This window comes from Etheostoma spectabile, chromosome 13 (genome assembly GCF_008692095.1).
Source record: "Etheostoma spectabile isolate EspeVRDwgs_2016 chromosome 13, UIUC_Espe_1.0, whole genome shotgun sequence".
In the NCBI taxonomy this organism is placed as follows: Eukaryota; Metazoa; Chordata; class Actinopteri; order Perciformes; family Percidae; genus Etheostoma; species Etheostoma spectabile.
The window spans coordinates 12,904,535-12,922,403 of NC_045745.1; the positions used below are offsets into that span (position 1 = coordinate 12,904,535).

A 17,869-nucleotide genomic window follows, 5' to 3' on the forward strand; every position below is an offset into this window, starting at 1 on the left:
GAGGTGAATTGTTTTTACCTTTGGACAGAGCCAGGCTAGCAGCCTCCCGCTGTTTCTAGTCTTTTATTCTAATCGGCTGCTGTTGGTAGAAAATTCCTTTAAAGAGGATTTTTCACACTACCATTACTTAAAGTCCATGGGGAAACACTGAATTTTTGTACATTTCAGGGATTATTGGCATTATTTTGGTCAAATGATGATATTGAGGGTGCCGGGATATTTCAGTTGGTAGAGCGGGCACCCATGTGTGGAGGTTTGCTCCTAGGTGCAGAGGGCCCGGGATCAACTCCGACCTGCGGCTCTTTGCTGCATGTCATTCCCCCCCTCTCTCTCCCCTTTCATGTCTTCAGCTGTCCTGTTGAATAAATGCCCAAAGAAATATCTAAATAAGGATGATATTGATAGTATCAATCAAAGTAATGCCGCTGTTTTTTAAAAGCCCATACTGGTCAACATATGTTTTCTTTTTTAAAGATATTCTTTAGGCATTTTTTTCTAATTTAGCATTAGGGAGAGTGGAAGATATGCATTCCACGTCAGCACCGGAAATCATTGTCTCCCTTTAACATGTAACCCTTTTCTTTGTCCCTGATTTCATTTCATTTCTATTTGTGTACGTATTAAAGGTCTTCTTTCAAGCTTTTCCCTCTAGTTGATATCCACTCTCTCCGTTTCTTCTCTCCATTTCCTGCCCTCTTGCAGGATGACGTTTGATGACTTCTGCCAGTACTTCACTGACCTGATCCTGTGCCGCCTCATCAACACCTCCTACCTGAGCATCCACAAAACCTGGGAGGAGGAGGTTATGAGGGGCTCCTGGGTCCACCGCAATGACCCCCTCCGCAACCGGTCCGGTGGCTGCATCAACCACAAGGCTACCTTCCTGCAGAACCCTCAGGTTAGTCGAGGTAGTCTTTGTGTACATACATGCAGCGGTGGAAGCAGTATTTCAATCCTTTACTCCACTACAAGTTAAAGTCCTGCAAACAGAACATTACTTAAGTAAATGTTTCTAAGTATTATCAGCTGATTGTACTTAAAGTGCATAAGGCAAGTGTTATTTGTGCAGTAATATGATCCCTGTCATTCACTATCGTATCTGATGTTTCTGGATTAATATTATGGATGCATCAATGTTTATGTTGCATTATACTGCTGTAGATGTTTAAGGTACGCTATACTATTGGGTAGTTCATTCTACAGCAATGCATCATATTCTGTAAGATCATTACACCGTCCTGTGGAAAAAAAGTCAACTTTTCATAGTGTCAGAAACACAGCCCTTTGTCTTTTTAAAGACTTTATTTAGCTTGACAATTAGGGACATTTTCTTAACACATAAAATAACTTCATCCTTGGGTTTATAACAAACATTCAGAATCAACACATCTGGAGATATTTGGTTTTAACTTGACAAGAAGGGGATGAAGAACTGTCATTTAAAAGTAACTAAAGCTGACAGACAAATGCAGTGGAGTAAAACGTACAATATTTACTTCTGAGATGTAGTGGAGTACGTATATAGTAAAGTATAATATAGTATAGTATAGTATAAAGTTGCATAAAATGGAAATAAAGTATAAGTACCTTGAATCTATACCTAAGTAAAGTGCTTGAGTAAATGTACTTAGTTACAATCCACCACTGCATGTGTGTGTTATAGAGAGATGTGTGACCAGTGTTGGAGTGTGATATGGTGTCCTCCTCTTCCCAGTACGTGTTTGATGTGAAGAAGGTGGAGGACGAGGTGCTGATCTGCTTACAGCAAAAAGAAAAGAGAGCCACACCCAAAGACGGGAAAGGGGAAAACCTCGCCATAGGCTTTGATATTCACCGGGTAGAAACACACACAAATGCCCAGAAGCCTGCACAAAACTTCAACAGTTAATAACCTAATGAATACCTCAGGTGCACATATTTCTGCTATAAAGTCTTCTCATCCTGCAGGTGGAACTAAATCGTAAGTACCGTATGCACTCAGCCCAGCAGAAAGTAGCGGGATCCATCTACATCAACTCGCGCTGCGTCTTCCTCAGGAAGGAGTTGCCGGAGGGCCGTTACGTCATCATTCCCACAACCTTTGACCCCAGGCAGCAGGGCGACTTCCTGCTCCGTGTCTTCACCGATGTGCCTTCAGACTGCAAGTAAATCTGATATCTTACCACTGAACACATAGTGTAACTTTTTAAATTTCCTGAATCTACAACCAAAGCAGCTGCAATGAGAACCTTTGGTATTTAGCCGGGTTACTTTGAACCTTAGAGTACATGCTGTCTTTCATTCCTATACAGACTCAATCACAATGTTTGATTACGGTAACGTCCAGGTAGATAACTCATGTGTCATATACATACAATTAATTGGCGCTGAGCAAACAGGGACAAGGAACAACAGAATATAATCTCATCTCATTAATCTCAAATGCTTGAATGCTTGCTGATGCTTTTAAATCTCAACACTTTCACTAAAATTAGGATGGAGACCTAATTTACCTGTAGGGCCACAGACTAAAGAAAATGACACCACCCAAATTAGCAAAGACTGTGAGTCTTTAGTCCTTAGTCCTCACGGCTCACTTTGGGAATGGGCTTTTAGTAGCGTTAGGGTAGGGTAGCTCTCCTGGTAGAGCGCACGGCCACACATGGAGGTTTATTTCCTTGACAGTCCGACATGTGGCCCTTTGCTGTATGTCATTCCCCCTCTCTCGCGTTTCATGTCTTTAGGTGTCCCATAAAAATAAATGCCTAAAATGTGAAAAAAAAATCTTCTTTAAAAAAATAACACATTCAGAAACCTATCTCACTCAAAACAGCATGGATAGTTTTTTTTCCATGTTTGTATGGGTGTGGAAGCACCAGAAATATTTTTTTCATTATGTAGGCACTTTAACTTTGTGTTACTGCATACTAATGTATCTTGTACAAGAAACAGGTTGAAAGAACCAATGTAAAACAGATGCCTGAGAAGAAATGTAATGTGTTTTGGATTTACTTTTTATAACAATCACGTACACTCGTTCTTTCCCAGAGAGCTGACTCTGGACGAGCCTCCTCAGACGTGTTGGACGGGGATGTGTGGCTACCCTCAGCTGGTCACTCAGGTCCATGTACTAAATGCTGATGGTCTGCAGGGACAGGAATCCAATGGAGGTAGGACCACAACTCACATTGCATTGTATTTGTATGTTGATCAGGTTCCTACACCCAGTGAGCTTTACTGCCTCAATACCACAAAGAAAAGACTTCTGACGAAAGCACGAGGTGCCACAGCACCATCTGCTGAAGGCTGAAACTCTGGTTATTTATTTAGTTCCAGTCTGCAATATACAGTCTCTACCCCCTCAGAGCTCTTACATGTTGTGCACAAACCTGTAAACCTGTACAGATAAATATATGTTGAAGTGATTGTATTATATTTGGCATTATTCGGAAATTGACTCTTGACCTGTTACTAAAAGTTTATGGTGTGTGAGAACATTTTTGAAATAACAACCTAGAGGTAAATTGATAATGAAAATAATGATACAGTGGTTTTGAAAATAAAGTCTTCACCTAATCAACGCATATAATCTGATTTAGATATGGGTGAACAAGCCAGATACATGCATAGTAATGACAGGGTCTGTTATCAGCACTATATACTGATTAAAAAAACATTTTTTTTCTCCTTCAGCTGTAAATCCGTACGTGATCATCACCTGTGAAGGAGAGAAGGTCCGTTCACCAGTTTATAAGGACACACGGTGCCCAAACTTTGACATAAAAGGCCTGTTCTACCGCAAGAAACCCAAAGAGGGCATCCACATTGAGGTGAGCTGTCACTCTGCAGCCATCCCACTGTGGGACTAAAGCACACGTTTATGACGGCTCCTACTAAAGTGTAGCAGCTCGGGTCCTGGTGAATAGTGGCTGTCTGAGACACCTGCACTTTAGTAGTAACAGTTACAATTGTCACAAGCATACTTTATTTATTTATTTATTTATTTATTGTGCAACAGATGTTGCAAAAGGTTAAAACCATAGAAACAAAATGGATACAAATGACATTTAGCTACAAAACAAATGGTAATTATTGTTATCTGTCATGGTCTCCATCTCTTGAGCGGCGGGGAGTGAGGAGGAGGGACAGTCAGACCCAGTGGCACAGGTCAGCTGACCAACTAAGCCCCGTGTTTTTTCTGTAACCAACGTGGCATGACAGCACGGTAACCAGCAGACAGCTGGCTTGTTAGCTAGTTTGCTAACTTCGCTGTTTAATCTAATTGGAAAGCCCCTCAACTTTGTTTTTAATGTTTATTAATTTTAAATACTTCCCAGTAATTCCGTATTTTGTAAATGAACCGGTACACAAGTTGTAGTTGCTGTGGCATCTGTGTTTGACCAATCACAAATGTCCAGCCCTGCAAACTACACTCCCAAAGTTCTTGAACTTTTCAAAAGCACTACCTCAGAGCAGGGCAACTATTACACCTGCAACTATCCTTAGTCCCTCCGGTCAAAATGCAGGTTGAGTTCCTGAGTTCCTCCCAGGGGAAGGTTTCTATGATGGAAGTGCCTTTATATAACTATAGGCTGTCTTTGTCCCAGGATTGCAGCAACATTAGTTTTCATTCACAGCTGTACACTTTTTAATTTGTATTTTTGTTAGAACTTTAGCACAACATTTCTCACCTGCCATCATTATCTGTCATCAATATCTTGTAAACTCCTGTCTGCCTGTTAAGAAAAACAAGTGCATGCTGTCTTGTTATGCTGTTATGTTTGGCCGTCTCCTCTGTGTCATGCCATGCATGAGAGAGAGTGGAACTGTTAAGGTAATTTGCTGAACATCCATTACAATCAATTACTGACCTAATACCAGGCAATATGAACGTGTTAGCCAGTGTACTTATTATGTTCTCAATCAGACCTGTGAAATTGCATCACTTGTATCCCGGTGAAGGGAGGAAGAAGTGTGTATCTGCTGCTCTGTAGACAAGCTGGGCCTGTAATAGGGATGCATCGATCTAACTTTTCCTTCACTGATATCGATACCCAGACTCCCCAGTGATAATGGATACCGATTCTATCCACTTGTTTTCTCCAAATTTTTATAAATCCGTTGACCTCTGTGTCAAACTGATTAAGATGTGTGTAAGCCAAAGCGAGGCTGTAACTGCAGTCTGAAAGGACTTACTTCCCTGCATACTACATACTACATGTATTTACCAAATCTCTTAACCAATGTGTGGCTCTGTTTTTTTTCCCCGGAATAAAACTGCTTTTTTTATTAAACATTGCTCATCATAATAAAACATGTAATCTGTCCATGCAAAATTTTGAAACAACCTAACAAAGATGTCTAATCTTCCGGTTTCACATTAAAGGCCCGCCACTGCCTACTCAATAAAATGCATTTATTGCTGATGCCGAAAGACTTAGACTTAGACTTCTCTTTATTAATGCTTTTGAGTTGGGTCCCGCAAGGAAATTGAAAAGTGGTGAACTATCAGCAGCGCAAAGCCCGACGGGTGTCTGTGCTAGTTTAAGTACAGAAACGGCATCCACGCAGTTGTTAATTTCCCGTCCTGCGCCCCGTGTAATTTAAATATGAAATGCACCTGTGCCCATCTTTGCGCCCATGCGCGTGCTGGTCTTACAGGGAGGTGTGTTCAGGTGAATTCTTGCCGCATTGCTATCTTGAGGCAGCGGGAAGTGAACGCGCCATTGACCAACAAAACCTGGTCTAAAGTCAATAGCGCAGCATTTCATTGTTATTTCAACAGCGTATTAGTAAAATGTGCCTAGGTGTATGCTAAGCAAATACACTATGCTTGTTACACACACACAGGGAAGTGCAGCAACACACACACATCCAAAAGATTATACAAAAAAATACTACGGTGCAAATCCGCCATCATAACAGCAATGTGCCAAGGTACAAACACACCTGGCTTTCAAAGGGAATGGCAGATGACACGCTGATTGGTTTATTGGATGTTACGCCCAAAACACACCTATGAATTAATGAAGACACTAAGTACAAGCCTTTTGAACCATGCGCCAGGCGCTCGGACCCTTTTTTCCGCCGTTAAACTAGCAAAAGGGCATTTGGACACGCCCTAAATGCCCTTAGATCAATAAAATAGTTTATGTTATATAGGCTATAAATGAACAGTGAGAAAACTGTATTTGATGTGGGTTGGTGGCGTATGGCTGATAAATGATCTGATAAAAAATATCATCAACATCGATCTGATGAATTGGGTCAGTGCAAACCTATGATCCTAATCCCTTCAAAGTTCATACTGAACTTTTTTTTAAAATTTTGTTTACTCTTATTTTATCGTTCTGAACTTCTCTATTTTTAGACTTTTATGTTCTAAAAATTAAATATAAAGCGTTATACACGTTTATTTTCTTTGAAGTAAGCTTTATTATATTTTACTTATTGCTTTACTTCAGAACGCCCGTACATCAGCAATTCGTCTTATTCTTCATTCTTTCTCTTCAAGCTTCTTCTACCTTCTGATTTTTAATTTCTGTTCCTCTTTTGTGACTGCTTATTGCCTTTTGTCTTTTCTCTCTTCTCTTTTTCTGCTTCCCCCCTCTTTACGCTTGCGGATCTCTGCCTTCCCCCCACGAGCGGCCAACAGATCTACAACAAGAACATAATTGTGGACACCTTCCTGGGACAGGTGATCCTGTTCAGTGATCCCAACGAGCGCCAGGAACAGCACACGCTTCACCTCCGCGACAAAGGCAACCGCCAGGACAGCGACCTCCCGGGCACGCTCACTGTGCGCCTCATCACCTCGACCGCGCTCACTAACATCTGATGCGATCCTTTATATAATTATGAAGAGTAACACTCAAGGTGGTGTTCAATCATGTCCACCGTTGTCTGCCATTGATCCTCCAACCATGGCGGGAACTCACTGTGTCTGTTTTTTCTTCTGTCTCTGATTGTTTCCCTATTTCCTATTGCTTCTGCATTTAAATTCAGCTTTGGATCAAGAGTGTCCATCGACAATGTTTGGGGTTTGCATTTAACCCTCCTGTTGTCCTCGGGTCAAAGTTGACCCCTTTAAAAAAATGTCTCTATCCGAAATATGGGTTTCTTTTTACCTAAATTACCACAAAAAAGGGTTTGGATTCCATATAACTCTCTTTGCAAATACAATTGATCACTTTCATTCCTGACTAAACTCATCTGTACGTTCCTCTGATCTTAAGTATTAGTCAAAATAATTCATCATTTCGGCTTTTTTAACTCAAACATTAGGTATAATTCTATATAAATGAGGGTTATTGACATGAATTCCAAAAAGTACTATAAAACTAGTGGTAGTAAGGTGGAGTTAGTGAAAAAAAAAAAGTCAGAAAAAGGGAAGAAAATGTCAAATTTGTGTCTGTTTTTGACCCAGGAGGACAACACAAGGGGATAATAACTTTGAACACATTCTTGCCAAAATTGTCCCATTATTTAATGTTTGCTTCAGAAATTGTTTCTCAAAGTTTCATTGCAAGTTTTGTAGCCAGAATCTCTATCAATTACTAAGGTCCAGTTGAACTGATTTAGGCTAATATTCCTAAAAATCAGTTAACACTCTGACCCAAATCTACAAACTATCTTTCTACATATTGTTATATTCAAACTCACAAACAGACACACATGCAGACATGTCTGCACTCTCCATGCATGTGCCAATGTTTCCAAGGGCTATGCATTGCCTTAAGCTTGAGTCGGTCTCTCCACCTTGGGGAGGCGGGGGGTAATGTCAAATACTCTTCTCCATCCGCTGTTCTCAGTGTTAGTACAGCCTCCATTTCTGTTCCTGCTTTTTCCTCATAGTTTTGGTTTCTATCTCCTATATATTAACATAATGTATACTCTTTTATATCTGTGGATAATCTCCCCACCCAGACACCTCAAAATCTTCACCAGTTTGCCAGTGCTTTGGTGAGCATGCAGCACTGTCTGTCACTTTTTATTGTGGACTTTACAAAGTAAAGCCAACAGCAGCTATTCTCTCCCTCTTCTTAACTGAGAGCTTTTCTGTGTTGTTCTGTGAGCGTGCTCATGTGTAAAATCTTGCCTCCCGTCGTCCATCACTAGAACCATTTCAAACTCCCCGAGACGCTTTCTGCCGGTTGCTATGGATGATCTCAAAACTGCATGGCTTGAAAAAAACTTTTCGCCTGTGCCGCATATTTCTCCGGTCGTAGCTTAGCAGCCGGTGCTTTTGATAGTGCTACCCTTCCTCTTCGATGCCCTGTCATGCGTACACCTTCCCAGTCCAGTGGAGTGCAAAGATTCACCCTGACATAATCAAGTGCTTTATGGGACCAAAGATGAGCCACCGTTCTCTGAGTCCCTTTCGGACTGCCCTGGCCCAGCCTGGCCTGGCCTGGCCTGGCCTGGCCTGGCCTGGCCTGACCTGGCCTGGCCCAAGCCTAGCTACAAACCACCACCCCCTGTGCCACATCATCTCTTAACGGCAACACCACTGCCTGACGCTTCTTCTGACTTGAGTATTTTGGCCCAGGCCAAAGACTCATGCCGCGTGACCCTGAGAGATAGCAGCTGTGCTCCTGCTGTTGGCACAGACAGGTGTGTGTGTGTGTGTGTGTGTGTGTGTGTGTGTGTGTGTGTGTGTGTGTGTGTGTGTGTGCGTGTGCGTGTGCGTGTGCGTGTGTGTTTGTTTTCAAGGGTGAATGAATGTATCTGTTAATCCACGTTTTACCTGGAAGAAAACTATTTGAGGAAAGGTGTGAACTGAAAGGAAAAAAGCCCTTTAGAGGAACACACACCTTGCACTTTATTTAATTTTGAAGGGGCAAAAAGGACCCTTTATTGATGAAAGAAAAAGGAGAACGAGCAGAGAAGGCGTCCTGCCAAACAACCTCTGCCATCACCTTGGTCCTGGCTTGGCCTCCACAGCAGAAAAACAACATGGGACCTTAGATGAACTGTTCAGTGGTTTCAGAAGGATTTCAGACGGCTTAATGAACTAACAATGGTACAGTGTAATCTATCTCTGATGAACTATGGCATTTCTTGATCATGTGGCCATCCAGTTTAACCTTTTTGTGACAGAAAGCCCAGACAGAAAATCCCAACTGTTTTTTTTTTTCCCAAAAGTGCAATATTATTGCAGAGACTTTTCATTCCAAGTTTTATTATGGGTATGTCTTAGTTCTTTTTTTTTCATAAGATCAATTAAAGTGTAAGTTACAATCATTATCAAGACATTTCCTTTGAATGTAAAACTAACAGTAAGTGGACTAATCTCAGTCAAACTATCAATTCCGTTTTCCTGATTTTTCAGCGCCTTTTTCCATTACTTGAACTGTCACACATGGCATATAATTGATCACACTCCTTTGTGTACAGCATCTTTATAAATGTGTCTTGCATGGGTTACTTTCCAGTATGTTCATAGCCTTGTAGTGTACTGTTCAAATGTTACTATATATATTTATTCTTTCTTTACTCTCAAAAGTCTTGGAAATGCTAGTTTTGTAGAGCAGTCAGCATGTCTAACACTAATGCACCTCATGTCAGTCTGATCATATCAACAGGTTTGAAACAGTTATGTCTTGTACTGTAATACAGTGACGCATTCATAATGCCTCTAACATCAATGAACATTAGCAGCAGTTGTTGACTTCTATTTAGGTGCTATTTATCTTCTCTGTGCTCTTATATATTGTTTTGGACAGAAAACAAGCGTTAGTAACATAACGAAACAGAATTTAGAAATGGTTGTGCCAAGCAGTCTAAGATTGGACGTGTGAGCATGTGCCTGGATAGCTGCTGGTTATTATTTACAGACCAGGTGGGAAAAGAAGGAAACCCTTCTCCCTCCCTTATTGAGTACCGTTGAAGTGTCTTTGCAAGGCACTGAACTCCTCACTGCACCAGTGGAGCCTCAGAAGGGCTAGCTATTGCACAGCTTCAAGGTGTGACTTTACGTATCTGCGTGCCAAAAGGAGTAGGCTTGCTGCCTGGTTTTGGTGAAATTTACAGTACACGACCAGGCGGTGACATGAGTCCAAGTTTGTGCCCCTCATGTTTTACTGTTCCAATTGAGTCACATAGCTAAGCGTCCGATTTTCAAACAACAAAAGAAATATCAGTCAATCTTTGAAAATCTGGAAGGTCGTTTAACAAAACTTACTGTTGATCTAATGGAATTTTCATCTCTTTGCAACATCTGGATAAAAAAAACTTTGCTTTTGCCTCTCAGCCTCTCCAGCATTTGTGAAACAAAGTTTAAATGTAGTTTTCAACCACAGCAGCACTTGACAAATGTGCTATTATCATACTGTAAGTGTGCTGTCAGTGTAGTTAACTAAGCCGTTTTCCTTTTGTCATCTTGTTTGGCTGACATACGGTGCTGACAAGATGTGATTTCAAATGTTGCCATAGCATTATGAAAGTCATTCATAAAGTGTAATTGTAATGCTGTATTTTTATTGGCTAAATCACCATTTAGCTTAGCAAGAAATTGACATCACACTAATATTGAGAAAACTGCATAATGGTCATTGCACAAAATTTAAAGTAACTAATAAATTCATTAATCTCTGATTTCCATCCAACAATATTGTCGAAATAAATTGGAAATATCACCACATTTCCACTATTTCCCATTATAGTTTTTATTTCAGTTTCCTCTGGCGATCACACTGATGATAAAATTGTATTTTTGTCTTAATTTGGTACAGTGTGAACCAAACCTTTCTCCTTATACATGTCTGTATTGATGTTACTATCTTTCATTTTAAATATATATAATATATAAGATTTATCTTTTACTAAATAATGCTGATGATGCTGAGCTCTGTGATTCACAAGTAAAGGTTATACAATTGGGGCAAAAATGAGTGCTAGGTGAAACTGGTATCAGTGTGGGAACAGACACACATTTTAACTCTGATGTGGCACACAACTTTAATCAAACCATGTTGGGTTAACAAGGACATATACAAAAAATTGCAGTCTGGTTTGCTGATTAATATTTCAGAGTTTCTCTTGGACTGATGCCAGTGTTTTACATTTACAGTTTTTTTGTGGCTCCCTATTTTTTTTTTTTATTTGTAAGGAGGTGCAGGCACAGAAATATAACAGCTAGCACATAGCCTGACAGATATGAATTATGGGAGTATTTGGGGCTTCAGGGTCACCGTGTCGCTCGCAATCCTACAATAATAGTAAGAGTAAGGAGCCGAAATAACAGTGTGTCAAGATCAATGTGAAATCTTATCAAACACATGTGCCACAGCAGTGCCAAAAAGATGAACGGCCTATTGAAAAGGGATGCTTTTGTAAAGACTATGTGACTGTTGGACAAATGTAAAACAAAATAAGTTATCCTTCTATTTTGATTTTTTTTTTTCTTCACTTTTTTTTTGTTCTCCACTATGTGTCCTCTTGTGTTTTTCGTCTTTGTCATGAAGTGATTCTGATTGAGTTGCTATGGTTACTTGTAATTGTTGCACTTTGTGATTCTTTGCCAAAAGTGTTATGGCTTTCACTGTTAACCACAGACACAGATACACACACACACACACACACACACACACACACACACACACACACACACACACACACACACACACACACACACACACTAACACTCCAGCTATTAGACTAACTAGGCTTGGTTGGAGTGTACGGACCTTGACTTGGTTTTCTGTACATTGTTTCTGCACGGCCATGCCAAAGCAGGTTTTAAGAAAACAAAACCATCCGAATGAACTGCTTACAACGTTGGTGACTTTTGTAAAAATCCCAAAAAACAATGCCAGTGCATGTAGCAAAACTGCTTCAAATCTGCTCGCACCATTACGAATCACAGAATATATATATTTTTGTTTTTCGCAGAGTGTTGTCAAACATAATCCGCTGTTGCTACTTTGATAAACATACTGTGTGAAGTAGAAGGCCTTTGTTGCACACTTGCATGCATTAAAACAGTATCCCGTTTTATATTTTGTATTCAGTAACCTGCAGTATACAGTATGGATATAAAAGTAGCAGCAACCTGACCAGTTGTGATCAGTTATTATTATCGGATCCATGTTTTGATGGATGTAAGACAAAATATTCAAGACATTTATTTTGAGAGGATGATGTTCTTGCCCACAACCTTTAGTGATCAGCAAGAATAAAAAATGTAAATCGTTATCTAATTCCAAGCCCCGAGATTATTGTGGCACGACTTTGGGTTATTCCTTTCAGTGCACCGGCATCTGCAAGAGTTAGCGTAATGCTAAAGCTGACCTCCCTTTTCTAAGAGATTTGGGAGAAAGACATGATGTGGGAACATAGCCTGTCAACCCTTAAAGCAAAACGTTAGACTATTTGTTAAATATGCTACTTTGTATTCTTGCTAAGAGCTATATGAGAAGACCGATCCCACTCGTGTCTGAACAGCAAATATGAATCTACCCCCATCACATAGTTGGCTTTGCTTAGTAAAGCACAAAGATGGGAAACAGCAGAAGCTAGCTAAGTTTCCATCCACTTGTCAATCGAATTATCTGAAGTTCGGTAAAAAAAAACTTATACGAATACAGCTGGTGAAAGTTTGTTGCCATCCAACGGCTTTAAAACGAATAAAAACCTGTGCGTAATGACGTCACATGCTATTTTGCGATCAAATTGGTATATCAAATTTATTTGAGACATTTTAAGGTGTTTCCATTCATTTTCACGCTGAATCGCACAGCATTCAAGCAAACATTTGCGAACATCAACATTTGCGCCTTCTACCAACAAATGATCAACATTGCACAAGTTGTAGTGCTTATGTGCCAGCTGATACCGACATATCAGACATGTCTCTCTGGTTGAGCGCCTCCCATACTCCGGAGGACGTCCCACGGCTCGTTGTAACCTTTGTTGCCCATTTCCTTCGCGAGTTCCTGATAAATTAAATTCAAAAAGTCTTTGGTCTCCTCGTCCGTCCACTTCCACCTCTCTTTGTTGACGCCCGCCATGTGTGCAAACAGAGCGGAAATACAGGGTGGAAACTAACTAAAACTTCTTCTTCTTCATTTTGTGGTTGGTTGAAACCATAAAATGACCTAAAACTTAATCGCAATTCATTATTTATTCGGCAAATAACGTATCCATCAGCGCTTATCGCAAAAGCCGTATATCGGATAAAATTTGATGACACCAAACGTAGTTCTTTTGAGTCGATATTCATGAAATTCCATTGAAATTTACTGTTTCCATAAGGAATTTTTCATTCAATATCACTTAATTCGGATAAAAACGAATGGAAACATAGCTACTGCTAGCCTGGCTCTATCTAAAGATACCAGCACCTCTAAAGCTTACTAATGAACATGTTTTACCCCTCTTTTAAAATATAAACTGTATATATTTTAGAAGAGGGGTAAAACATGTTCATTAGTACATATTTCTCATTTTTACACTTTGCTTTTGTATGGATTTAACAAATGAGAATTTTAAAAGTTGATTTTATTACCTTTGGACAGAGGCAGACTGGCTCTTTCTAACTGTTTCCAGTCTTTGCACTAAGCAAGTTTCTTGGCGTTGGCTTCATAGTTATTATACAGACATAAGCGGTATCAATCTTTGCTACTTACTTATCGTCAAGAGGGCGAATAAGCCCATTACCCATACTTGTTTTTTTAAACAGGGCAATGTGATTATACCTCTGCCTTCTACTACTGAGGGCAGAGTTAACTTTATGTAAAGCTTGGAACAAACCTGAAGACACGACAATTGTTTCCACTAATTTGTAGTCTTTGACTGTCAGGAAGGAGCATAAAACTTTACAACTGAGTGAATACGCTAGACAACACCCGGTCCAAATTGTTCGGATCAGTCGTCACCCCCAAAATCATATTCCCAATCGGCTCAGCAGTCGTAAAGTGTGTCCGAGGCCCATAGGAGGCAGAGGCATAACATTATTTAGTTTAAGGTGTGACAGGCTGTGTTCTTACATTGATTTTCTAACTAAAGAGAAAAGGGAAGACATCTGTAGCACTTACAAAGTTCCATTGTACTAGGAATAAGGTAGGGCAAATAAAAGTATGTGTTATTCAATGCCCAAAAGTGATTTTTTTGTGATTATTCAAAAGGCTTTTCCCCCTGTTTTTCAAAAATGACATTATGGCAGTTGAGTTTTGCTTGCCTGCTAATCTTATAGCCTCGTCAACTTGGATACTGCTGCATGTGTCTAACGTTACAAGACATTGGTTCCAAAAAAAGTACACCAGGTACCGTATTCAATTTGACTCTTGTAGTACCAGGTCGCCAGATACCTTTTTTATCTGAGGTCAAGTCCACACAAGGATTGAGCTTGTGATTCTTCTTGTATTTTTCTGCTGATGTTTATTAACTGGAGACTGGAATACCTACTGCATGGTGACACTTCTTGAAGATGCTAAGGTCTTTATAACAAGTATCTTTTAACAGTATTTTATATAATCTTGTTAATTTTATATATACACTTTACCTTGCGTTCCAAACTGGTATGTTTACTGATAGCTAGGTTTCAGAGAACTGTGCTGTATGTTATGTACTGTGTGCTTGTTTGTGTGTTCTTTTCAGCCTGACCTTTCCTTTTTTTTTTTACAATACGTGTTTGTTGACTTTGGTTCTCGGTTACACTGTGGTTATTTTATAGCTAGGTTTCAGAGAACTGTTTGGCTGTTTACAGACAAATCTCAGAAATCTAAAATTATAATTTTTTCTTTTGTATTTAATGTCAACTTGTGGCATGACTTTGAAATAAAACAGTAAAACCTATTTGGGGTTTGTCATCTTTTTATTATATTAGGGCCTGAGCACCGACGTCATTCGGTGAAAGTCCTAATCGATAGGATTATTATTATTTTTAACACCAACAACACCGGGGGCAAAGGCGCTATTGAAATTCTAAAGATTTATTATTAGGACCCGAGCATGAAAGTGCCAGGGGCCCAGCGATCTCCTGGTCAGCGGGCTCTATAGCATCCCAAAACTAACGCCATGGTGCAGAGACAGCAGGCAGTGGTGAGCTTGATGATTTAATACCATAAAATCATACAAACAAAAGGAGTCCTGAATACAGCCGGCAAAGTAGTCCAAAATGTAGTGGAAGTCCAAAATAGGAATCACAGGTAACAGGAACACCAAGACATAAAGGGTAGACTACACACACACCATCCAAAACAGAAACAATGATCTGACACTAGACAAAGACAACACAGAAACTAAATACAGGTAACAAGGTGAACAAGGGACAGGTGGCACAAGGGCTCAGGAACAATACACAAAGGTGGGAAAAACGCAAGGCAGGAAGTTAAACCAGACATGACAAGGGAGTCCTCACAATTATATGAGGAAGGCTCCTAGCTTGCATTAGTCTACATGTCTCCAGCCAACGCCCGCCGGCTCCTGCAGGAGAGTTGATTGTTCCTCTCACAAAAGACTGCACCGTTGTTAGTTTGAGAATCCTCATGTCACAGCTTGTGTAGTCCATATCCACAATGTTCCACATTAGGGATGGATTTCTTCTCTATGTCATAGGTCATCAGTTGTCACATTTATTAACATAATAATCCTTCAATAAGATTTATATAATCATATGTAATAATAATACCTGTGGGCTAGGTCTCATTTGACACAAGGTCTTTCACATTAATATACTGTAACTGTCTAATACATAGACACTAAAAGAGTTTAAAATATTCAGAGCTGTGTAAGGAATCAAAGGGTTAAATCAAGTTGGTGCTGTGTCACATGACAGTCACTGAGCATGAATTGATAGCATGGTCCAGTCCAGTGATGATTATTTGTGGGCAGTCGTGAAATGAACTGTACCAAAGTACAGTTTTGAGGTACTTTCCTTATTTCCATTTTCTGCTGCTTTGCACTTCTACTGCTCTACATTTGGAGACAAACAAGCCTTTTTACTTTACTACATTTATTTGGAATTGTTTACTTTGTGGATTGTGGTTATTAATACAAAAAAATATTATTATCAACGATTAAAGTATGATGTATTTTCTAGATTAAGATACCTGGCAGTATACAAAAGAATGCTTACTGTACATATTAACGCATCAATAATTACAATCCAACATAATACGCATCATTCTTTAAACACATCAACAGAAAACTGAAGACAGTAACTCATATCTTTTTTATCTCTTTGCAGCAACCAGCCGTCAACCCGTAAATGAGACATTAGAGCCAGCGAGTCGGGGGAGGATTGGGCTCCCGGTAGGTAGTGGGTTATTTACAGTCGTGGCAACAGCACTTCAAGTCCGTTGTTGGACTTTTGCACACATATTGAGACTGATGAATCAGCTTTACACTTTATATTTTCACCTCAATGAGAACAAAAAGGATGACAATAGCACAGTAATTTACAATCACCGGCCCCTTCATAGGTACACATCCAATTCTACTGCTCTGCCATGAATTCCGCCTTGACAAAGATCGTAATGGTCAGATTTGATTGACACTGTCAGAGAGGTATCCATTTAACTGTGTGCTTATTATTGAGGTAGTAGCTTGCTGTGGTGTTGAACTGGACTGCAGCATATTCAGTGGTGTTTCTGATATTTTGGCCACTCCATTTACATACATGAGAGGGCCAGAATATTAGAAACGCCTGTCAATGTAATGCATCAGTACAACACCAGCACCCACTACGACAGTGTCACAGGAATGAAGAAACTATAAGCAGCCTAAAAGTAGAATTCAGGGCAGAGCTGTTGTATTGACTGGCATGAAATTGTTCAGGACCTAATACATCTTTTAAATCATTTAAACACCATGTGTTGAAGAGTGAATGACATGAAATTAAGTCTGAAATTAAGTTTAATAGTTTATACAGTCAGTTGAATAGAAATGAGACCACCATCTCAGTTACACATTGGGTTACTACCTCATATGGCTAAGATTGGATTTCATGTCATTTTAATGTTTAAGCCAACCTTTCTTTTTTTAGTTTTTATCTCGGTTAAAATAGTCATTATTGAAGGAAAGAAGAAAAACATCTGTATACCAGCCATGCCAAACTTTTGAATGGTAGTGTATCTCAGACCTTGGGCACATAAAACCAAAAAAATCTACATGGTAAGATACCACTAGATGTTGGTAAGAAAAATAAGTTTGTTTCTTGTAATTGCTGTGAACTGACCCTTTAAAATGTATTTGGAATGTGGTAACAGAGCAACAACTTGGACATCATGCCATGGGTCAGCACCCTCTCCACCTCCCAGCTGGTTTTTGTGTCGGCTGCCAACAGGCTCCACCTCCCAGCTAATCAGGATCAGCAGCCATGAATGACACACAGCGTGAGAGTCTGGAGAGCCCCCTCACTGACCCAGACATCAAACTGTAACTGGCCCGCAAAAACTGAACCGCGTAGAGCGCAGGAGGCTGGGACCTCGAGAGAACAAAAATAAGGTGAAGCCTGTGGTGAAGACTTTTAAACAACGAAGGGGACTAATAGACAAAGCAGGAACAGATAGAAAAACGTCATCTTTGAGCTTCTTCTCCAGTCCTGGATCATCGTGATCAACCATCCTGTCAACTCAGGGCCTCCTTAAGGTTTCGTGGAAAAAACACAGGACAGAAACGACCAGGAAAAATACCAGGGGACGTTACAAAGTGTGTTAAGAGGTAAGAGGGGCAGGTGAACCGGGGTCGAGGCTGAGGGCTTAGACTGCAGCCAGGCCACAGTGCTGCCACCGCTGCTCTGCTGTAGCTTTAGGCCAAAGCCTCTTACTGCTCTTCAGCCTGTGCCAGCACTTAGAGGAGCCATTATGTACCCTTCAAGTAAATACAATTGGCTGTAGTGTGTGTGTGTGTGTGTGTGTGTGTGTGTGTGTGTGTGTGTGTGTGTGTG

General features: G+C 40.2%; 2 protein-coding genes and 1 long non-coding RNA gene across 7 annotated transcripts in view; 2 read left to right on the forward strand and 1 right to left on the reverse strand.

Moving 5' to 3' along the window:
- The window catches only part of capn5b (calpain 5b), a 42,898-nt gene extending 34,515 nt beyond the window's left edge, over nucleotides 1-8,383 (forward strand). The window contains exons 8-13 of the mRNA XM_032534441.1: nucleotides 703-898; nucleotides 1,715-1,837; nucleotides 1,948-2,144; nucleotides 3,028-3,149; nucleotides 3,673-3,809; nucleotides 6,635-8,383. Coding sequence (XP_032390332.1) covers nucleotides 703-898; nucleotides 1,715-1,837; nucleotides 1,948-2,144; nucleotides 3,028-3,149; nucleotides 3,673-3,809; nucleotides 6,635-6,817 — 958 coding nt within the window. The 3' untranslated portion in view covers nucleotides 6,818-8,383. The remainder of the gene's footprint in view (nucleotides 1-702; nucleotides 899-1,714; nucleotides 1,838-1,947; nucleotides 2,145-3,027; nucleotides 3,150-3,672; nucleotides 3,810-6,634) is intronic.
- Nucleotides 651-11,801, reverse strand: LOC116700952 (uncharacterized). Its single transcript, XR_004334773.1, has 3 exons — nucleotides 11,673-11,801; nucleotides 8,121-8,125; nucleotides 651-662 (listed from the first exon to the last, which is right to left on the reverse strand). It is a non-coding gene; the product is annotated as an uncharacterized LOC116700952 (long non-coding RNA).
- A 5,489-nt stretch (nucleotides 11,802-17,290) lies between these two features.
- Nucleotides 17,291-17,869, forward strand: part of myo7ab (myosin VIIAb) — a 55,483-nt gene continuing 54,904 nt past the window's right edge. For all 5 annotated transcript variants that reach the window (XM_032534435.1, XM_032534436.1, XM_032534438.1 and 2 more), the window contains exon 1: nucleotides 17,291-17,643. The gene's annotated coding sequence lies outside the window, so the exon portion shown is untranslated. The remainder of the gene's footprint in view (nucleotides 17,644-17,869) is intronic.